At 40.5% G+C, this 23,768-nt stretch overlaps 1 protein-coding gene across 4 annotated transcripts in view; it reads left to right on the top strand.

Annotated features, from left to right (window-relative positions):
• METTL8 (methyltransferase 8, tRNA N3-cytidine) overlaps positions 1-14,406 on the top strand; it is a 92,964-nt gene extending 78,558 nt beyond the window's left edge. For 3 of the 4 annotated variants that reach the window (XM_045868641.3, XM_064586674.1, XM_045868640.3), the window contains exons 6-10: positions 436-499; positions 2,153-2,292; positions 6,118-6,224; positions 6,346-6,411; positions 7,330-7,822. In XM_045868641.3, the coding sequence (XP_045724597.1) occupies positions 436-499; positions 2,153-2,292; positions 6,118-6,224; positions 6,346-6,411; positions 7,330-7,520 (568 nt within the window). In that variant the 3' untranslated portion in view covers positions 7,521-7,822. Of the gene's footprint in view, positions 1-435; positions 500-2,152; positions 2,293-6,117; positions 6,225-6,345; positions 6,412-7,329; positions 7,823-12,966 lie in introns of those variants that run through there. The other variant, XM_064586675.1, reaches the window with a different exon arrangement.
• The last annotated feature ends 9,362 nt before the right edge of the window (positions 14,407-23,768 follow it).

Below are 23,768 nucleotides of genomic sequence, written 5' to 3'. Positions count from 1 at the left end.
ACTTGATTAAGCTATGAGGAGCTCCAGGCCTTGCTGGCTGAAGGCACAGAAGAAAGTGTGGGGAGGTGGGGAGTAGCAGGAGGAAGATGAAGCAATGATGATGGATGGCTTTGGAGGTTTCCCAGGTGAGAGTGTGATGGGATGTAAGGGCAAGTAGGCTCACATAATGGAGAACTTCAAAGCCAGGACAGGAATTTGAAAGTTACCCTGTAATTAATGGCAAGTATTTGAGGCAGTGCTATTTCAGAAGCAACATGAAGGCACCTACACACCATTATAGAGAACAATATCTAAAAAGAAGAAACAACAAGCCAGGTGTCATCCAAAATTCTATTAAAGAAATACTTTTTTACAAGTTCAAGCCTACAGTTTCCTTTCTTCTGTAACCTGAGCATAGATGAACTCTAGATTTAAATATTGTTTCCATTTTCATAGGAATGCTCCAGAGTCCTTTCTTTATTGTTGTGATTTTGCTTCCGGAGCTGTGGAGCTAGTAAAGGTATGCCTCATATTTTCTTTAAAGAGAGCCAGGTAAGGATCTAATTTGTTGTTGCTGATGTGGTATTTTTGAAATGTTTCAAATATTATCTGTGGCCATTTTTAACTGAGCTTTTACTATTTCTGGGAATCATACCATCAGCTGATGCCTAAGATATCACCCTAAAATGATAGTTGTTTTGAATTTAAAATAAAGTTGAAGGTACTGGTACACCTAGAAAGGTCAACAACTCCTACAAGGTGATATATATATATTTTTTTGAGGTGGGGGGAGGGAAAGAGGGAGAGGGAGAGAGAATCTTTTTTTTTTTTTTAAGATTTATTTATGTATTAGAGAGAGAGCATGCACACAAGCTGGAGGAGGGGGAGAGAGAGGGAGAGAATCTCAAGCAGACTCCCCACTGAGCGTGAAACCCAGCGTAGGGCTCAATCTCACAACCCTGAGATCATGACGTGAGCTGAAACTAAGAGTCAGACACTCAACCAACTGAGCCACCCGGGCGCCTCGGGAGAGAGAATCTTAAGCAAGCTCCATGCCCAGTGTGGAACCTGACACAGGGCTTGATCTCAGGATGGGGCTTGATCTGAGGACCCTGAGAGCATGACCTGAACTGAAACCAAGAGTCGGACACTTAACCAACTGAGCCACCTAGGCGCCCCCTACAAGGTGATCTTATTTATATTTATGTCCCTAGAGCCCTACACATAGTCTGACACATAGGAGGCGCTCATTAAATTAAAAATTTTGAAGTTAAAAAATTTTGAGAAGGCATATGATACAAATGTAAACTGTCCTAGACTGTTGGGAAAGCAGTGGGGAGCCTGGACTTGTTTGACCAATCCCCAAAAGCTAGTAAACATTCCCTTAGCAAAAAGTATTTTTAGGAGATGGAAAAGGAATGGAAATTCTGCTAACAGAAATGTATAGTGAGTACGTGGAACTTAATTTCTGATATTAAGAGTAGTAGTTATTCATGGTAGACATTTTCTAAAATACTGAAAAGCCTAAACAGGAAGATAAAATTGACCTATAATCACACTTGCTAGAGTCCTATGGTGAATCGAGGTTAGTAGTTTGGTATACATCCTTCTGGTGTTGTTTTGTAGGCGTGTGTGTATATGTGTGTGTGTGTAGTTTTTTTAAATAACAGCTTTATTGAGATACAGTTCACATACCATGGAATTCACCATTTTAATGTATACAATTCAGTGATTTTAGTATATTTACAGAGTTGTGCTGTCATTACCATTATCTAATTTTTGATTAGGTAGTAGAGGATATTTGTATTTTAAGCCGAAGGAGGTATGGCACAAGCAGTGGGAGAGAGAGCTAAGGACCATCTCAGTGCCTCTGAAGTAACATAGGGTAGACTTCCAACAATGCTGCCTACTGACTCAAAGGCCTGCCCTACGCCTCTTTTTAAACTAAAGAGGGATTGTGAAGAATATTTGTTATCAAGTCCAAGTGCAAGACTTAATTTTTTATGGCAGCTTGAAATAAGCTAACAGAATACTGAATCTGAAATAAAGTGCATTCAGATTTACAGAGGAAAGGCACTAGGGAGAAATAAAAAGTTTGACCTTTTTATTTTAAGGAAAATGCTAGAATTCAGCTAACTGCTTTTTTTTTCTTTTCATTCCTTTATCATGATAGTTGCACTCGTCCTACAGAGCAGCCCAGTGTTGCGCCTTTGTCCATGACGTCTGTGATGAGGGCTTACTCTACCCTTTTCCAGATGGGATCCTGGATGTCATTCTCCTTGTCTTTGTGCTCTCTTCCATTCATCCTGACAGGTAACCGAAGACAAAAGGGCAAAGCAAATGTGTAAAGCTCCTTTATCAATCGTGGTTTTCAGAACTATCAAAAAAAAAAGTGACAATTCTTAAATTTATGATTTCATGAACTACATAGTGTAGAACACGCAGCCTTTTAAATGCAGCTTTTCCTTTCTTCAGACTTGGAGAAAGAAACTGGTCAAACTGCTTCATTAGCTTTCTATCACTGTCAGAGAGAAGTGAGCATATTCTGGCAAGACACATACCTATTAGAAGTGACAGCGCTCCAAGGAAATTACAAATTCAGAATAGCCTAATAGACTCCCAAGAGGGAAATTGTACTTGGTGATCAGAAACAAACATCTTTGATTTAGCATCTTACTGAATGTTCGTGAAGAGGCAGGCTGTGAATCTGGTTTCCCACCGGTCTATCGACAGGCTTTAAAAATTTTGTTCTAAAGAAGTCCAGGGAAGTAGGGTACTCAAGATTTGCCAGATTAACCTTGGACCTTTATAATCTAAGATTGGCTGGTGCCATCATTTAAATATTTATGATTTAAATTTTTTGTTCACACAATGTTTTGAAACAGTCAGCATGTCCAGAGAGGAAGCAGAAAGAGAGATTACCAGCCGTTAAAATAAAATAATCACTGCTGTGAAAATTTTGCCACCTCATATGTATTAAGGCACACTGTGTGGTGTCAAGGGTTGTGCATTTGTAAGTTTTCTTAAAATTGGTTTTTCTGCTGTGGTAGTAGATTCAGCCCCCCGGAAAGTTCCTCTGCTGGTAGGTACAGACTTGACATCAACCAGTCTTTGTTTGATGAGTGTGACCCTTTCCCAAAGAAGCTGGGTTAACGTGTGCCTTTTCCTTTGCAATTACAAACTCACTAGGACCTTTTACAGTCCTTTTACTTCTCATTTAGAGATGAGCACTTTGATTGCTTGTTGAAAGACAAATTAAATTTCCAAATAAATCTGAATGAAACATATTTTTGCACGTGGTGAGAGATATCACATTCCATGAAGCTACTTTTTCCTCCCAGTTTCTATAATCTGTGTCTTTGTGCTAATCTGTTTAGAATATTGGCATCATTCAGGTACTGGTAGAGAGATGTCATCTATGTATTTTGTTTCATAGTTAAAATAATGAATAGTTAAAAGGATGAAGTAGGTGGATAGAGAACAAGATTTTCTATTTTACACCTATAACAGGAAATGTTTAAATTCCAAATAAGACCACAAAAACACTACTTGAAATTAGTTTAGATAATGTATTTTCTCATGATTTGAACTGAATGTTAAAAAGAAGGGGAAGCAGATGTCTTAGAAAGATTACTGTTACCCTACAGTATGTTCATTCTACTTATTTATTATAAAATAAATTCAGATGTATCATGTCCCTAGCCACTTTCTTACCTATAGGGAAATAATCTAAAACTAAGATGAATGAGTAGAAGGAAGGCAACAGTAAGTGAAAAGACAGTATCTTTAGGGTCATTTGGGACTGTGGTGGCATATTCAGCCCCATGAAAGTTTTAGAAAAGTGGCTTCTTGCCAGCTTGGAAAATCCATGCACAAATGAATGGTGAGCAGTTCTGCTAGACCTTGAGTCTGGGGGACCCAGCTTAAATGGGAATAAACCATAAGAAGAGCTAACTGTCCTTATCACTGAAATAAAAGAAAGTACAATATGTTTACCACAGATCCAAGCATAGTGTAGGCAATCAATATAATACTCCTTTTTTTAATCTCTTCTCTTCCTTTTCCTCACCCTCCATCTAGAGGTAGATGAGGATAGCCGAGTTGGCCCACGTCAAAGAAAGAAAGAAAAGGGGCCCTCTCCCATTCTTGTCTTGTCCATCTCCCCCAGCCCATGCCCACCTGCAGTCCTCAGGACTCTGGAACTTGGCACTGAGCCAAGCAAGATGGACTGATGAAGAAAAGCAGCTCCCCCCCTTGCCTTTACCTACAACCCCAGATGTTAAAGGATAGTTGGGAAGAAAGGATTTGCAGAGGGAGATGGCTGCATTTTGGCTCTTTGTTTTTCTGCATTTATGTTTCATATTTGTTTTAGTAGTAATTGCAGAAAGATATTTTTCTCTGTACATAAGACATTTATCCTGAAAGTGAATATTTTAAGGTTTAGATATGGTTTTCTTTAATTGCCAAAGCCCAAGACCATAAACATAGTGTGAAAATAACCTCTAACAAAATAAACAAGGAAAAATACTTTCCTTTTTTTCCCTTTCATGTACTTATGTTCCAGTTTTTTAAGAGAGCATTTCATTTAATTATGCTACCTCTTTCTGTTATATTTCTATCTTGTTTTCATAGTTACTTTCATTTTCTCACTATCTACTTCCTTCATAACCTGACATAAATCTGGCTTTTCACTCCTTAATTCCACTGAACAGTGTTTTCATTGGAAGGCATTTACAGATTATCTGATGCAAACTCCTCATTTTTAAAATAAGAAAATCTAGAAGCTTTAAGTAGTGTGGATAAAGCAGAGATGGCAAGGACTCAGCACACGGGCTGCCATTTACCATTCTCTGCTCAGGGCAGACACTCATAACTGATTTTGTACCCTGATTGTCATTCCTGGTGAGCTCTGTAGGCAGCCAATGTCAGTCACTCAGCATTGATATGAGATCTGAAATCTTTGCCATCTCTGACCCATAATCACACATAAGACCATGAACATTTAACCGAAAACATTAAGTCAAGAGCAGTCACAAGGGGTCGTATTTGATTGGGAGCCAGATGAAAAGAATAAATAATAAAAGAAAGAAAGTAAAGGCTTCCCAGTATTCTTGAGCTGGGGCTTGGAGTGTGACTAGAATTTAAATAGGCAGAAAGTAAGAAGGAGAGAATTCTTTGAGGGGAAACCATGTGAACAAAGGCATGGACTGCTTCAGAGCCTAGCATGTAACAGTTTGGCCAGAGCTGATGCTTCACATTAGGACGTGGTGGGAAAGATGTTGGAGAGATTGAGGCCAGTTGTAAGAGATCTTAAGGGCCCAACTAAGAAATTGAGATTTTATCCTATGGATTAAAGTCATGAACATTTTTGAGCAAAGGGATGATTTGACAAAACCATCATTTTAAGCAGAATAACTCCTCACTGATAATACAGGAAGAATTAACAGGGGGAATAATAAAGCATGTTAGGAAGTATTCTGTTCCCAGGCCTAAGGAGGTAGCAATTTGTTTTAAATGACTACCAAAGGGAAACAAAAAGGAGACAAAAGATCAGTTTAAACAAAGAAGACCTAGAATTGGATGACCAGATGGTTGTGGAGAGGCTAATGAAAGAGGAGGAAAAGAAAAGGGGTTAAGGATATCTCTGAGGTATAACACTTCAGTGAATGATGGTACCTTTGAACTAAATAAAGGAGAAGGAGCTAGTTTTGGAGGAAACTTGATCTCTGTTTAGATAAGTGCAATTTGGGATGGCTCCACCGTATTTTTTATCTTGCAAGGAAAAGGAAGCGACTTTGGCGTTTATCTGCCTTGGAACTACCGTAACTTGATATAAATACCAGGAACCATCTATGTACTTTTGCAGTACAGCTTTGACATCATATATCAAGCTCTGCAAAGACATCACTCTGTCATTTGGGTGATTACTTAATACTCTAGGTCTTTTGAATCTGATCCTTTAGCAAGTTTTGGTATTCTTTTTCCTTTCTGTATGAAGTATTTTTGGTTTTGTCGCCCTTATGTTTGTGGTGAGACTTTTTTGGCCCCATAGAGCTTTCCTTATTTTGTCTTTAAGAAAGTTAAATGTGGCATGTAAAACAAGATTTCTGCAGACAGTATCTTGCTTTGTTTTCAAAGGATGCAAGGCGTTGTAAACCGACTGTCCAATTTACTGAAACCTGGAGGAATGCTGTTATTTCGGGACTATGGAAGATATGATAAGACTCAGCTTCGTTTTAAAAGGGGTATATTCAGTTTGGAATTCTTTTCATGTGTTTTAAAGAATGCTTTGTTTATATTTTATGTCAAGTTTTTGTTCCGTTTTAAGGAATACTAAGTTTCTCTGATCACAATTATGTTTTTTAGGGCATTGCTTATCTGAAAATTTTTATGTTCGAGGAGATGGTACCAGAGCATATTTCTTTACAAAAGGTATGCTTATCTCTAAGGGAAAATAATTAGCTGTAAAAAACTCTCTTTGGGGGGTGCCTGGGTGGCTCAGTCGTTAAGCGTCTGCCTTCAGCTAAGGTCATGATCCCAGGGTCCTGGGATCAAGCCCTGCATCGGGCTCCCTGCTCTGCGGGAAGCCTGCTTCTCCCTCTCCAACTCCCCCTGCTTGTGTTCCCTCTCTCACTGTGTCTCTCTCTGTCAAATAAATAAAATCTTAAAACAAAACAAAACAAAACAAAACTCTCTTTGGTTACTCTGTAACCACACTGTAACTGTTCTCTGTGAAAGCTTGAAAATGGCCTTTTTGTCTTTTAATCTTTTTCCAGTTGAAACTGCTTTAAAGAATTACTTGTTTCATCCTTATACCCAAATGAAGGTGTAGTCTGTTCCATTTGGGAAGTATGGTTAGCCCAGATATGAAAAAAAAATGACATGCCACAGCCAGAGGAGGGAATTTGATGTTAAGAGTCCATAGAAAATTACTTACCTCTTGTCAATTCCTCATTTTTAAAAAAGCATTTAAAATGAATTCTGCATTCAGGGATTTTCTCCAAACTTATGTGAGTACTTTTATAATGTGCCATTTGGGGTCTTTGCAAACCAACAAAAACTCAGAACAGAGGGCACCTTTCAAAATATTGAAATCTGCAACCAGTAGATTGTATATCCATTTATGCCTGCTATATTAAGCTGTTTATACTTGGTGTATTTCTGTGAAGTAGAAGAAGTCCACTTGGTTTTACAGGTTTCCTTAACCAATTTGTACTAGGGAGTTTCTTGGTATGAGTGAAATTTAGATGGTCAGTCATTCCATTAATATTCCATTGTCCCTGACTGTCCCCCTGTCCCCCACCACCATGCCCGTCACATATACACTTGATTGCCATTTTTGTCTCACAGGGGAAGTCCACAATATGTTCTGCAAGGCTGGGTTAGACGAGAAGCAAAATCTGGTTGATCGTCGATTACAAGTGAATAGGAAAAAACAAGTGAAAATGCACCGAGTGTGGGTTCAAGGCAAATTCCAGAAACCATTATACTTGACTCAAAAAACCTCTAAATTGGTATTTTCACTCCTTTCTCACGGCTGAATTATGTACCATGTTAAGGTACAAACCAGAGGATTACACTGTACAAAGACTTCCGTAGATCTTTCATTTTTGAAAGGACAATCAGAAGAAAAGAGAATTTGTATATCCTGCTATTTATCATGGGTGAGCTCTTTTATTTAAGCACTCATAAATGATTTGGAAGAGTGTACCATATTCTGTGTTTTCAAAGCTTAATATGCTCAAGCTTGTTTGGGTTTATTATGTCTAACCATTTTGTTTGTACTTTGAATTTTATAAGCTTTCAATTAAATTACTGATGTAAGTCAGATGATTCTGAGAAACCATACCCTGCCATTTTTTAGAAGTGCAAAAAAACCACTTGTTTATGCGTTAGTCTAACACAGTTAAACTCTCTTCCTCTCTTATCTGATACCAGGGAGGGAGCACTCCTTGTTTCCCTGGCAAGTCACAAGGCCTAGGTGAATTGTTTGTGTTCTTGTTGTCTGTTTTCCCCAAAACTCTTTTTTTTTTTTTTTAATTCAGAATCTGATGTCTGAAATAGAATTTTAGTTTCTCTTTCCTTTCCTAAAATTGGGGAAGTATGACCCATGCTAAGATTATTTTCAGGCTATTCTTAGGTGTACAAGTTGTTGTAAGCTCCCTTTAAGACAACTGTTATACCCAAGACAATTCTTATTGCCACCTTGCCTCAAAAAGGATGTAAGTTGGCTTGCAAATTGCACTTTGTAAAAGTGGAGTTTCTGAGATTGGTTTTCCATTTGTTATACAACATATACTGAGTACTTACATTGTGCTAAATTATATGGACTAATAGAGTAAATACAGACCCAGCCCTGTCTTCAGAGAGCATAGATAGGATCTGGCTGGCAAAGCAAAATGTGCACATCCCAAGCCTCTAAATCACAATCTCAGATAATATATAAGCAGGTACTCAAATAGGGAACTTATTAGCTAGCACACTTTGGTTATGAGCCACAGAAATCTGGAAGAAATGGACAATCTCTTAAAGGACCATCACTGGAAAAATTCAGTTCCCACTGTTTTTCCATTTTGAATTCACGTAAAATTCCGTTTTCTGGAAGAAGGTGATTGGTCCAACTTGGGTCATGGATTCATCTCTTGACAGTTTGGGGCAGGGCAGCTTCATTGACAGTGCCACCTGAATATATGGAGTGGAGGAAAGTTCCTCAAAGGAAAATAAAAGACACTGTTATCAGAAAAAGAGAGGAGGGTTGCTGCCTGGTCACGAACAGCAGGAGCAATAGTGGTTCCAAAGAGAGAGAAAGATTAGCTGGTGGGAAGGAAGGGGGGAGCATCAGGTTCTGGGGGGTGGTGGGTGTCAGGCTAGTCCTTGATGGGGAGAAGACAAGTGTGTTTGGTGTGGGCCATTCCCGATGATGAATCGTGGAGAAAAGATGGGGTGGGGAGTCAGCTGCCAGACAGCCTTGAATAGAGGGCACATTGGGTTCTAATTCTCTAGTCTGGAGCAATCTGAGGTTGTATCCTACCCATGGCATGTTATAAATATATTTAGAGAGATTGAGGCATCCTATGTGGAATGGAATGCAGTGAGGTCAGATATCAGGGCAAGGAAGACCAACCACATAAAGGTTTTTTGCATACACTTGCCTTGGTAGCAATTCCTCAGAAGTACAATATCAAGGTTTCGGTTTACATGGCATCAGTCAATAAATGCAGAAGTTAAAATGTGCCTGAGACTCTTCACTAAGTTGTATTTCATAATTAAAGTGTACATTTAAAAGCCAAACTAGTCACGAAAGTATAACATACAACAAGGGCAGTTAGATAAGTTAATGTTGCTATGGGAACCCCAGCAGATCTTTTTGTGTCTCAATTTAAAAATCATGGCCTAAGGTGATTTTAAAAACAACAGAAGGTAAAATCGTTCTCTAATTCTCACACATGTAAATTGTACTCTCTCTCAGTCCTAAATAGCAGATTCAAACCAGGCTTTTGACTGGCACAGTAAAATTCAGCTTTGTGTCTTTCTATAACGTATTATAGCATGTAGTTAACCTTTAGAAACTTCAAAAATACATCACCCAAATTTGGACTGTGAGACACAAACTGTGCTCTTTTGGGCTCTGTCTAGCATAGACCTCCAATGCCACATGGCTGCTCGGTTAAGGCCATTTCTACCAGTGTCTTCTACTTGTCTGGTCAGTCTTTCTCTTGCTTAGCCCACCTAAATCAGCCCCCTACTTAAAGTTTGCTGCTAGACAAAATATAGAATTTTGGCAGAGAGGGGGGAAAAAAGGAGAGAAAGACCTGATTAGGAATATTGCCTATTGATATTAAAAAATCATGAAGTGTTGCAAATGTATCTGCTTGGGTATTAGTTTAAAATATTTGATAGCTGCATGAAATTCTAATTTTTTCCTCATAAACATAAAGCTAGGACCCGTTAGTTAGGCAGAGTTAAAGATTTAAAAATTCATCTTCTGAGGGAGCTGAATTTCAAAAGGACCGTTTTCTTTCTAACAGAAAAAGATGTTCCTTCGTCTTCTTACGACACAGAAACAATGAAATACTCTATATTAAAAACGCACCCTCCATTTTTCTCCACTTCTAAAAATTCACTTTTGAGCATTTTCCAAATGTAAAAACTCTTACACATGAAGAACTGTTTCAGAAGTTTGTAAGAAAGTCAAGGTAACAGTTTCTATCATTAAAAGTTTTGCATTCAGTATGACACATTTATCGTATTGAAACATCCAGTTAATGTTGACTTCTCAGAAATTATTTGCTTTGCTTGACTCATTTCCATATGCTTTGTCTCTAAATTATGAACACATCAAGGTTTCTACCATTCTGCAATCTAAATAGTTACTATACTCTAGTTTGTATGTGAAAACTCACCCATATTTATTTAGACTGCTAAACTTCAGGTAGTTTAAATTCTTGCCCCCAGACTCCTATCCCGTATTTCTATGGTTTTCCAACTCCTCAAAGCCAAGTTCTGAATCCTGAATATATCGCTCGTGGTTACTTCTAGTTGGTTTTAATGTTTATTATGCTCCTCACAAGTACAGATAACTTCACATTTGCATCACTAATAGACCTCTTTCAGACCTCCGCTGCTCCTGCTTCCTGCCTCCATTAGTCATCAGTAGACGACAAGTTGGCTGGGTATTCCCCCCCCACCCCCGACTTGTGAAAGTGCCTTGTAAATTCTAAAGCACTGAATATATGTGAGGTATTGTTATTAATACCAACATCTACAGTCTACAAGGCAGCATACAGAGTATTCCAGCAACAGAAACTTTTTCAGTGGTTTTATGAGACCCTGTGAGAAGGACAGTAAGATATGGTGGAAAAGTATTGCCTCAGAGTCAAACAGAAAGTCTGGGTCTTGGGTTCCTTGTGAACCACTTAGCTACTCTTAATTTAGCAACCAGTGCTGAGTCTTTTATATACAATATTTTTATATATTACATTATTACTTCATTTAATCTTCAAACTCCTATGACTTCATTTCTATTCGGACCATTTAACAGATGAGACTGGGGCTCTGAGATTCGGGGTAACTTGCCCAGGATGTCACCGCCAATCCATGGCGGAGCCACAGTTTGGACCCACAACTGTCTGATTCCAAAACCTCTAGTCTCATCAGCGCACTTTTAATCGATAGCTCACATGATGCTGGGAAAGCTGCTGGAGAAGAAAAAGAGCTCCTGAATCAAGCGGAGAATTATAGCAATGGGTAGGAGTTTGGATGAGACAATCTACAAGGTGACAGCTCATTCTAGATCCAGTGATTCTATGAAATAAGTACGTTGCACTTGTCCACAGTTAAACTGGGAAGGAAAAGAAGGAAAGGAACCGAGAGGAATGACAAAGAAAAGCTTTCAATCATTTCTTTTCAGCATTCTGCATATGTTTACTTCTGCTCCCGCCCCACCCCCTTCAGGCTTCCACTTGGCTCCCCTCCGAGCGAGCGAGCGAGCCAGCTAGCGGAGCACCCATCGCTGGCATACTCCTCACTTACAGGAAAAAAAAAAAGCAGTCTGAAAAAGCCCTTAAAATGTCTTCCAAGGGATTCAGCTTTAGTATAATGTAAAAGATGTGAATTCGGGGATTGTCAGTAATAAAATATGAGTGAAAACATCTTTATTTTAAAACATTGTATGTACATTAATGCCACATTAATGCCAATTCAAGCATAAAATGTTGAGCATTTCTTGGAATATGGTTTGGGATTTGAGAGGCACAAAGTTACCTGCAAGATGGCTTTGGTGTTGTTATAAATAGAAGTAAAATAACAGTTGCATCTTCGTTTATAATGAATCTTCTATTGTAGCTTCAAAGCTACAGAGGAAAGTGGATGCCAGAACCGGTCTTTCATTAACATATGCCTTACATGACAGGGAAGAGGTGTTGAAGACAAATTACTTTTCCCTCTGAGTATGAATCAGCAACATGCAGTAACGAGTAATAACAGTTCTGTGTATGAGTGCCTGCAGAAGGCAAGAAAAACAGCCTCAAATTGAAAATGCAAGTGCACCTGCTGGAGAGGCCCAGGAGGCTGCAGAGCACAGCCCCCTTGAGCACCCTCCTGAAGTGTCTCCGAGCACAGTGACCCCAACTCTGGCAAGCCATGCTGGCTTGAGATGAACGGAACACATTAAAACCTCCAGATGGTCAGAGAGAGCCCACCCTCAGCTGCCCTTGGGGCTACAAGGCACTACTTGTTCAAGAGTTTAAAACAGCTGCTTTGGATTCTGTAGCGCATGTGGTTTCACAACCACTTAACCTTTAGTAAGGAACAGCTAGAGGCAGGTGAATGAATAAAAATACACGTTAACATTTCATAAGGAGGAAAAAAAAAATCAATACTCGAGGAACTCATGGACTTCAAATAGTCACAAATAGCGTCCAGTTAGCTGTGTCCCTGGCTTCCCAGGGATTTGCGTCTTTATCTTTGATTTTCTCCAGCAGATAGGCACTAAGTTGAGCCTGGGCCCCAGAAAATATATGCTTTTCTACCAGATGTTGCCTACCAAGTCAAGTGAGCCATTGATAGCCTCCTAAAAAGCCCCCAAGCATCATCTCTCCAGCTTGGGCTGATGGGTTTGGTCCAGGGAAACTGCGAGTTTTGTTATGCTTATACAAATTCTTTGGCAGTTCTTTCAATCTATTGCTCCTTTATGTGACACTTCCTAGCTCATTGAAGAAAAAGCAAAAATGAATTTTCTTTCTCAGTTTATCTTTATGTATTGGTGATTATTGGTTCTTTCAAAATCATTGAGGAATGGCACTCACCCTTCAAGTCTTTAAGCCTTTCTCATTGGGAAAAAGAGCTAAAACTCTGTGACTTCATAAAATTAATGATGAAATGCTGTTGAGTAATTTGCATTGGTTTTGGGGGGTTTGTAAATGCTATGTATTTAACCCAGGCAACACTATGCAGTTGCTGCCTCATTTCTCTTACCTGTCTCCCAAGGGTGACTTGTCTTCCACCTGAGGCTGTCCTACTCAACAGAATGTTTGGCCTAAAGAATCTGATAGCTCTCCATACATCTTTAGTTATGCCCCAGTCCCTCAGGTGAGCTGAGACCGCGCCCCCTCAAGCAGCATTTGGAACTCCACTGAAAATCACCTGAAAGAGAATGACTGAAATTGCCTGCATCACATGCTGCATTGAAGCAAGGAAATTTCTGTCTCCAAGGATAATTGCTTTTCTCATTGCTCATACTTCTTCCTCCACAGCCCTCATTTATTTTAATGTATATATTCTACTTTGACTCTCTAGAAGGTATTTTTAAAGTTTTTTAAAAATCCAAATGAAAGATGAAATTCAGGATCCAGAAAAATATTTATTCTATTTATCCTTTCCATGAATGTATTCTTAATCAACCGGTCTGATTGTCTCTTCATTTGCAGCTTTGTTTCCTAATAGAACACTTGGGCTCTGGAGATTAGGGAGACAAAGCTTCATTATAACCATCCTTGTTTTACTCCCATTTCTTATATGGTTTCTCATCCTAACTCACTCTCCAGGTGCTTCTTTCTCTTGCCAAATAGTGCAAGGAAACACTTTTGCAGATCTTTTGTTTACTTTGGAAAAAACACTGATCCAGTCTTTCCCATTTGGGAGTGCTGCTCATTTCCTGACTGGCTTTTAAAGTTTGGCTCGGTAGCAACTTGGGGATTTGTTTTCTACCCAGAGTGGAAGGAGTTGGGTGCCCAGCAGCCCCATGCTGGAATGAGAATTAAGTTCTGCTCATTCCCTGGATAAGCAAGCTGATGTTTTCCTCATAGTTTTTTTTTTCTTTCCCCATTCCTCAAAGTTTTAATGTTTAGTCATTTAGCTTTAACTTTTTAAAAGGCATTTTAATAGGGTTCTCTCTCCTCCAAGTGCTGACAGAAGCTGATCATGTACACAGGGGAACTCTCAAGAATAATGAATTCCCTGTTTGCTGGGTTCTACCTACAATACAGTGTGCAGCGTAGCACGCGGTGGGCTTGCCCCTGCTCCAAATCCACTGCCACTTGCCTGGCCTGGTCTAGAAGGACCTGCTACACCAAAAGAATTTGGCTTGTGCTACCTCACTTTCTAGGTCCCCAAGACTGCTGAGTTAATGAAGTTTTGGTTATTACCCAGTTGAACATTTTCTTATTTCATGTAAGTTTTATAAATTTTTTTGTGCTTTCTTCTCTTGGGCACATTTACATTAAATTTCATTCTAGTTATGCAACTGTGTCTATACTTAATTATGTTTGTATATGAGTATAATTTACTTTCTGTTCATCCTACCTTGGGGAATTTATTCATAGTTTCTTATGAGGTCAGTAACTTTCCAAAGAGGCGGGCTTTCTAAACCAGAAGCCTATACTTTTCTATATTCATGCATTTTTACATTAAAATGTATGTTTGGACTAGCAAAGTTTGTTAGGTTTTTTTTTTTTTTAAGATTTTTATTCATTTGTGAGAGAGAGAGAGAGCAAGCATGAGCGAGGGGGGCGGGGGAAAGATGGAGGGGGGAGGAGCAGAGGGAGAGGGAAAAGCAGACTCCCCGCTGAGCAGGGAGCCCAGCACCATGCTACCCAATGTAAAGTGGCACTTGATCCCCAGGACCCTGGGATCATGTCCTGAGCCAAGGCAGATGCTTAACAGATTGATCCACCCAGGTGCCCCTGGACTAGCAAAGTTGAATGATAAAAATAAAAACACTGACAAAGATCTTAACTACTTTCTTTAAGGACTTAATCTGTAATATAAAGTAATATCACAAATATAATACCTTATTTGGGGGTGGGGAAAATACAGACAAAGATAAAGCTATTGGCATAGACAAGGTCTAGTTGAGGAGGCATACTGCTGTCAATATTGGTGACAAAGAATCTAGGGTCAGTCATCCCTCCAGCTCAGCCAGGCATAGATAGTCCCATAAGGAAGGGCTAACAGAAAAAGCAAGCCACATTTTGGCTTAGAGAAGGTAGGCAGTGTTCACAGGCAGATTAGCCAGAAACTGCTCCAGTGACCCAAAGAAAAATGCAAGGTCAGAGAGAATTGTAACAAGAGTGACTTGTAACTGAATCTCAGAGAAATGGACTGTAAGCTTTAATGCCCGCTGGCCTAGCTCAGGAAGAGCCAAAGAGCGAGCCCTAACTGGGCCTTGGAAATGGGAAGGCTGCAGAGGCCATGAGCTTTTCTCTGTTTACCTGAAGTGTACCATAGAAATGGCTGGTAAGACATTTTGTTCTTGATACTTTTTAGAAGAGCAAAGACTCACTTTGATCTGATTCTTCCTTTTGATTCCCAAGCCCTTGTGTTTTCCATCATGATGTGTCAAAAAGTGTGTGTTTATTGATCTTCAAAAACCTGGAAAGATGAGACACAACTTTAGGAGAAACATACCCAGAGAAGTACAGGCAGAAAGGGGCATTGACTGAGCCAGAAGATTGCCCTCCTTCACCAGTGTGGCAGAGGAAGGTCTGGCTTCTACTTGGCAGAAGGTACAGATTAGGTATCAATATAGTGTTGTCACCAAGTGAGTGATTCATGATCTGTGATCCTCTACAAGAAGAGTAATGGAAGGCAAGTGAAGAATACAGGCTAGCATAGCCTGAGACAAGGCTTCAATGTACAATCTCTGCCATTTGGTGAGGTTTGAGAGAGGCCCCCAGAGTAATACCTCTGTGTTCCTGCCCAAACTGTAAACCAGCTGAGAGAAGCTGATACTGGAGAAAATGGCTCAGGGGACATGGGAACAATTGCCTTCCTACTACTGAATCCAAGAATCAAGACCCACAGCTGAACTCTGCTCCTGGGGGTCGGCCCCTGCATAGCCTTGTACAGAGTCGCCAGTTTCCAAGAGAAAGTGAAGGAGGACTGGGTTAAACGTGCCTGATTCATTTCCCAAATTCACTTTCTATGAGGCACTTCTCCTAGGAATGAAGAGAGCAGGACTAAAGAGACCAGGTGGGTCCCTCCACATGACAAGAAACAACAGGAGTGGGCAATTACCTAAACCTTTTATAAGTGCTCAGTCAACCCATGGCATGTTTACTGGGGCTGGAGCAATGTGGAGTGGACTCTCCTATGCTCTTTGTGACTTGCTGAGTAGTCTGCTTAGAGAGAGAGACCAGCAGTAGTTTTTCAGCATGATGGATGGAATCTTCAGGGTATGCGCTGACACATGTAGATGGTTGGAATCCTGGGGACTAAAGTCAAAGGGAGTTTCCAAAGGTATTTCCAATGACTTATTCTGGGAACCTTACCATATTTAAATCTTTACTAGACTGCTAAATAAATGGCCGGGAGGTCTAGCAACTCTGCCAAGCACCATCTCTACATTCACTTGCATAACGAATACTGGCTCTAGACCAACACTTCTCAAACTACCTGAGGTAAAGGACCAGTTGTTGCTTTTTGTTTTGTTTTGCACATTTGCAACCTGTCATAGACCAATGCTTTACAAAGATGAATTACTAGAAAAAAAGATGTCCTCCGATTGCTGGCATTGTGTTTCCTGGTGTCTGCCCTCTCTCCAGCAATCTCTTCTGATGATCTCCCAAGCAGCCAGTGCATACCAGCTGCATGTCAGGCCCTGCTCTAGGGTTTGGAAATGAAGGGATGAGCAGGAAAAAATAAAGATGGGCAATATACAAGCCCAAGGTTTTTATTAGATTCAACAGATGTTAATTATTTGGTTACTCTACTTACCTTGTCACAGGCTGGGAATGAAACAGACCAGCACCTGCCCACAGCCCACACCTTGAGCTGCCCGACTCTAGACCACAGGGAGACTAAAACTCCACATCACAGAATTCGATCAGCTTCACCTCCTGAACCCTGTGGTCTTTCTTCACTATGGGGCATCCACTGCTAGGACTGGGCTCTTGCACCTAGAAAATGCTTAGTCCAGGTGCTCCGTGCTGTTCCTGGTACCTTTTCATGTACTTGGCTGTGTGAAGCACACAAAACCACACCACATCACCCTGCTCTCACCAGGATTCCTGGTGGTTATTTTTCCTTTTACTTGTTCACTTTTTTCAAAATGATTTTTTTCTGAATATGTGAATAGGTGCTTAATAGTTTCTAGGCTGAGGGCGCCTGGGTGGCTCAGTTGGTTAAGCGACTCCCTTCAGCTCAGGTCATGATCCCGGGGTCCTGGGATTGAGTCCCGCATCAGGCTCCCTGCTCTGCGGGGAGCCTGCTTCTCCCTCTCCCACTCCCCCTGCTTGTGTTCCCTCTCTCGCTGTGTCTCTCTCTGTCAAATAAATACATAAAATCTTTTTAAAAAAAAAAGTTTCTAGGCTGATTTAAAATGGAAAGGGAGGGTGCCTGGGTGGCTCAGTTGGTTAAGCGACTGCCTTCGGCTCAGGTCATGATCCTGGAGTCCCGGGATCGAGTCCCACATCGGGCTCCCTGCTCTGCAGGGAGCCTGCTTCTCCCTCTGACCCTCCCCCCTCTCATGTGCTCTCTGTCTCAGATAAATAAATAAAATCTTAAAAAATAAAAAAAATAAAAATAAAAAAATAAAATGGAAAGGGAGATGATTCTATTCTTTTATTAAAGTCAAAACTTGTGATTTTTTTCCGCATTGAATGGTATTTTTAAGACTGAGTTGATGCCAGACTCAGAGAACCCGGAGAACTTGGGGAAAGGCCAGAGACAGATAAAAGAGTATTAGTAGTTTGTTTATAAAGGCCATGATTAGAAGCTGAAGAAAATGTGTTACTTTACCCTAGAAGAAGAGCACACCAAAGATGAGAATGGTAGCTCCCAGGTAGAAACAGGCAAACAGGGTTCTCAGAGAAGAAACATGGGACCCATTTAGATATAAATCCTAGCTTTCCTGTTGTTGGTTGTGTAACCTTAAGCAAAATACTTAACATCTGTGAGCCTCAGTGTCCTCAACTATAAATTGGAGATGATACTGCTTACCTGAAGATTGTTGCAAGGACAAAATACAAAGCACATCAAATGTGAGGCATGGTGCCTGGAGGTGTTTGGTGCTTAACAAGTGGTAATTATTTAATCTATCACTAATAGATTATTTTATTTTTTTACAAAGGATGATCAAGTCTGTCTCTTTTTGGGGGGGGGGGTATGGACTCCTCCTGCAGTATAAATAATTTAAATTAGCCATAAGAAACTTCCTAACTATGAAGAGTTGAGGGGGTTTTTTGTTTTGTTTTGTTTTAAGATTTATTTATTTATTTTTAGGGGGAAGAGAGAGAGAGAGCACACATGCACATGAGCCGGGAGAGGGAGAGAGGGAGAGAATCTCAAGCAGACTCCTCACTGAGTACAGAGCCCAATGCGGGGCTCAATCTCATGACACTGAGATTATGACCTGAGCCGAAACTAAGAGTTGGACGCTCAACTGACCTAGCCACTCAGGCATCCCAAGAATTGAGTTTTTTTTAATTTCAGAAAGTCACTGCTATTTCCTTGGCTTATGTTCAGTTCTGTTCAAACATTTATTAAGCATCCACTGTGTGCCAGAAACCGTGTGGGACACTGACAACGCTAGAGTGAATAAGACTTGGCCCTTGCTCCTTGGATGCCTGCAACGTAGGATGGATGCCCATTTATCTGAAATGTGGTATCTCCCACTTGAATTGACTGGCTCAGCTGGCCACTTACTTAAACCTCTTGGCTCCATTGGCCAGCACTGCCACAGTCTACTGTACTGTATCCATTGGCATCCTCATTTTTGAGACCCTTTCCAAGGCCCTCCGTGAACAAATCTCGTCATGTGCTACCCAGTGAAAGCCAAACAAAGCATGTGAAACAAGTCCTCAGATGCAGCCCCTGTACCTATGCCCTCTGGTGTCCAAGGTCACTTCTAATAATGCTACCGCTACACAGACCACCTCCTTCACAGCATTTAGGGCTTCCACTCACGATGTCTCTCAGGACCATTCCGCATCACCACAATCCATCTAACTGGTCACAATTGAGATGAAATCTGGGCTGCCTTCAAGAGATCTAAAAGACTCTAATAGTGCTACAAAGCTCTACTCCTTGCCCATGCTCCATTCACCAGAGTTGGTCATCCAAACTGGGAACCTGATGTGGCTTACCTCTTGTAACATTGGTCACCTGAACCTCACATAATCTCAAAAACTTGTCCTTGTGGAGTCCAGAAATAAACCTCACATATACGGTCAAAAGACTTTTTGAAAGGATACCAACACCGGGTCACCTAGGTGGCTCAGTCATATGAGCATCTCACTCTTGATTTCGGCTCAGGTTGTGAATTCGGGGTCCCCCTGCTCCCATGCTCTCTCTCTTTCTCTCTCTCAAATAGGTAAATAAATCTTAAAAAAAAAAAAAGGATACCAACACCGATAGGAAAAGGACAATCTTCTCAACAAATTGTGTTGGGAAAACAATATCCACCTGCAAAATAATTAAGTTGGACCCTTACTTTACAAAACATAAAGAACTCAAAATGGATTAAAAAACCTAAATGTGGGGCACCTGGGTGGCTCAGTTGGTTAAGCGACTGCCTTTGGCTCAGGTCATGATCCTGGAGTCCCGGGATCGAGTCCCACTTCGGGCTCCCTGCTCAGCGGGGAGTCTGCTTCTCCCTCTGATCCTCCCCCTCTCATGCTCTCTGTCTCCCATTCTCTCTCTCAGATAAATAAATAAAGTCTTTAAAAAAAAAAAAAACTAAATGTAAGACCTAAAACTGAAACTCTTAATACACAGGAGCAAACAATGAATCATGGAACACTACATCAAAAACTAATGATGTAATGTATGGTGATTAACATAATAAAAAAAATAAATTAAAAAAAAAAAAAAACACGAGAAAAGCTTCCTAACACAAGTTTAGTAATGACTTGGAATAAGACACCAAAAGCACAAGCAACAAAATAATCTTTTTGTAATCCAAAAAGATCGATTAGACTACATCAAAATTAAAAACTTTTGTACATCAAAGGACACACTCAACCTAGTGAAAGAGTAGCTCACAAAATGGGAGAAAATATTTGTGAATTATATGTTTGATAAGGGGTTCATATCCAGAATATATGAAGAACTTCTACAACTGAACAACAACAAAAAAACCCGATTCTAAAGTGAGCAAAGGACTTAAACAGACATTTCATCAGAGAAGGTACACAGATGGCCAGTAAGCATATGAAAAGATATTGGACATCACTAATTAAAGCCATTGCACCTCACACCTATTAGAATGACTATCACCAAGACACAGAAAATAACAAATGTTGGCAAGGATTGGGAGAAATTAGAATGCTTGTACACTATTGGTGGGAAGGTAAAATGGTGCAGCATTTATGGAAACATTATGGCGGTGCCTCAAAAAATTTAAAATAGAATTACCATATGACCCAGAAATTCCACTTCTGGATATATATCCAAAATAATTGAAAGCAGAGACCCAAAGAGATATTTGTACATCCATGTTCATAGCAGCATTATTCACAATAACTGAGAGGGGGAAGCAACCCAAGTGTCCATCAGCAGATGAATGGGTAAATAAAACATGGTACATACATACAAAGGAGTATTATTCAGCCTTAAAAAGGAAGGAAATTGACACATTCTACAACATGGGTGAACCTTGAGGACATTGTGCTGAGTGAAATAAGCAAGTCACAAAAGGACAAATACGGTATGGTTCCACTCCACCTCCATTTGAGGTACCTGGAATAGTCAAATTCACAGAGACAGAAAGTAGAATTGTGGTTACCAGGGGTTGTGGTACAGGAAATGGGGAGTTCCTGTTTAATGGGTAGAGTTTTAGTTTTGCAAAATAAAAAGAGATCTGTGGATGACTGGTAGTGACGGTAGCAGAAAAATGTGACTGAATGCACTTAACGTCACTGAGCTGTACACTAAAAATGATTAAGATGGTAAATTTTATGTTTGGTGTACTTTACCACAATATTTAAAAGGAAAAAAAAAAACTAGCCCTTATGTTCAGCCTGGCCTTCCAAAATCTTGAACTTGCTGCCTTCTGTCTCTAGCTCTCTGCCCTTCCCACCCTCTGTCCGCACACACCACCCTGTCTCCTGCCATTCCTCACCATGCCCAGCCCACTTGGACTTGACCTGGCAGTTTCCATACACACTCATTGTCTGGTCCCTGGAGACGGGACCTCAGTACAGGAGATCCTGGGCTTCCACCACCACAGGACTTTCTCATAAACTTCCACCCCTAAGTATGGATCATCAAAACCCTTCACCAAGCAAACCTGGGAAAGTTTCAGCCCTTCCACAAACCCTCATGGTTAGGAGTGATGGGTAAGTGGAAGGGGACCAGAAGCAAAAGTGTTACATTTGGCTTTCCCCACACAGTGTGCTGGCATGACATAAAGAAAAACCCTAGTATTTGTTGAGGGCCTTAATTTGGAATTCTAGGCACTACATTTCTTCCAGCTCCCAACCTCCTGCCTTCTGACCAGAATTTTCCTTTTTCTGACTTTGCATCTCCCTTCAGAGTTCATGCTTATCTCTTACCTCAGTTTCCCTGCTATTTCAGTCCAAATGTCCCCTCCATCTATGCCGCCAACAGCTTGGTTCCAGGAAGTGTCACTCCCAGCAGGCCCTTCTAAACAGATAGGACATGACCAGAAGTCACAGATGGCCAACCTGGGAGGGAGGGGGTCAATATAAAAAGATCCATGCTACCAATTTCAATATTTCCTTGGTTTTATTATTATTAGTTTTTAAAGGTTTTATTTATTTATTTGACAGGGAGAGACACAGCGAGAGAGGGAACACAAGCAGGGGGAGTGGGAGAGGGAGAAGCAGGCTTCCCGAGGAGCAGGGAGCCCGATGTGGGGCTTGATCCCAGGACTCTGGGATCATGACCTGAGGCGAAGGCAGGTGCTTAACAACTGAGCCATTCAGGTGCCCCTATTTCCTTGGTTTTAAAGAATATTTAGATCAGGTGATCAAGCTAAAAGTTTTGATTGCATAAGAGACCATATACACTTCCTAGTTTGCCCTTTTTTGTAAAAAGTTCATTATTTTGAACTTTTTTTGAACCACCCGTGGTTGGTTGCTTATCTCTGCCCCATTCTATTCTGTGATTAACCACTAGTCTTGATTTTCCTAAATCCTTTATGTACTCAAAGGTGGTTTGCAAACTAGCAGCGTCAGCATCACCAGGGGAGGTTGTTAGAAATTTAGAATCTCCAGGCACCTGGGTGGTTCAGTCAATTGAATGTCTGACTCTTGATTTCAGCTCAGGTCATGATCTCAGGGTCTTAGGATCAAACCCCGCATTGGGCTCCCTGCTCACTGGGGAGTCTGCTTCCCTTCTCCCTCTCCCTCTATACCTCCCCCAGCTCAGGCATTCTCTCTCTCTCTCACTCTCTGTCTCTCAAATAAATAAATAATCTTAAAAAGAAAGAAATACAGAATCTCAAGCCCTACCCCAGACCTATCAAATCAGGATCTGCATTTTAACATCTCCTGGGTAATTTATATACACATTAAATCTAGAACTGTTCTAGAAAATGTCTAACTGCTCCCACTGGAGCAAATGGATCACTACCTTAGCTGTTCATTAGAAACATCTGGGAAGCTCTTAAAATTACTGATGGCGGAGTCCCACCACCAGATTCTGATTTCATCCATCTACCAGGATGCTGGGCATTGATTGGTTGTTGTTGTTGTTTTTGTTTTAAGATTTTATTTGTAAGTCATCTCTACACCCAGTGTGGGGCTGGAACTCACAACCTAGAGATCAAGAGTCGCTCATTCCACCAACTGAGCCAGCCAGGCACCCCTGGTTGGTTGTTTTTTATTCTCTCAGAGATTTTGTTGTTTAGCCAAAGCTGAGAACCACTGAGTTAGAGTATAACTTAAAGGGAAATATCCCAGAGAATTCCGTGAATTTTAAACTGGTTTAGAGATGTAAAAAAGCAGAGTAAAATTATTTAATTTGAATAGGTTTCTTAACCTAAATATGTGAATATTAACTTGAAACTACAGATTGTATGTATAAGTAATTTGTCCTTAAATTCTAACTTCCTTATTCCTTATTTTTGTCTTATTTTCTATTTCCTCAGTCCTTAAAGTGTTTCAACGGCTCTCTTAACTTCTATTAAATGGCGTCCAGGGTTTTCCACCAAGCCCAATGAGAGGGCCTCCCTCCTGTCCCAGTGCCCAAAGCTGGTGCTGGTTCCGGCTGCTGACAAGGCTCAGGTACAGGGTACTGGTGGAAGCAGCCATCACTATGGCTTTGGCTGCTGGTGTTACTGGGTTGAGGCCACTCTTGCCCAAGCAGATTTGAATACCACTAGTAAGCACACCATAGCCTCAAGTTGTCCTTTTCATATCCTTACAAATCTGCCTTGTAGTCTTGGTATAAACTGCCCCCCCCCACCTCTGCCAAACTGGAACAACTTTAGTATCCCCACACCAATCTGCCATTCCCAAAATTTCTTTAGCCTTTCCCTGTGTTTATTGTTTGCCATGTTCCCTTTCAAAGAGCCCAGCCAAAATTTATTGTAATCTAAGTGGATTTAGAGTAGAGAGCTTCACCTGACATATGCCTGAAGACATATAGGTGAGTAGATGAGGGCCTCTCAGCAAGGCTTAGTAAACATTTATATACTCACCCATATTCTTCACTTCTATCCCAGAAACTAGCTTTTAAGAGGTTTAAATAGATTTTTTTAGTCAGTGTTGGAAAACATTTTTTTTAATGTTTGAAAGTGAAATTCAATTTAATTGATTTATCAAATCTTAATTGAATTCCTGCTGTTACCATCACAGGCAAATGACTAGCAGCTTTTCCATTGTTAC

Source organism: Mirounga angustirostris, unplaced genomic scaffold (assembly GCF_029215605.1).
Source record: "Mirounga angustirostris isolate CCGP_5_RB_7025 unplaced genomic scaffold, mMirAng1.0.hap1 SCAF_3, whole genome shotgun sequence".
Taxonomy (NCBI): Eukaryota; Metazoa; Chordata; class Mammalia; order Carnivora; family Phocidae; genus Mirounga; species Mirounga angustirostris.
Note: the sequence above shows the minus strand (reverse complement) of the source record. Positions and strands in the feature narration are given on the sequence as shown.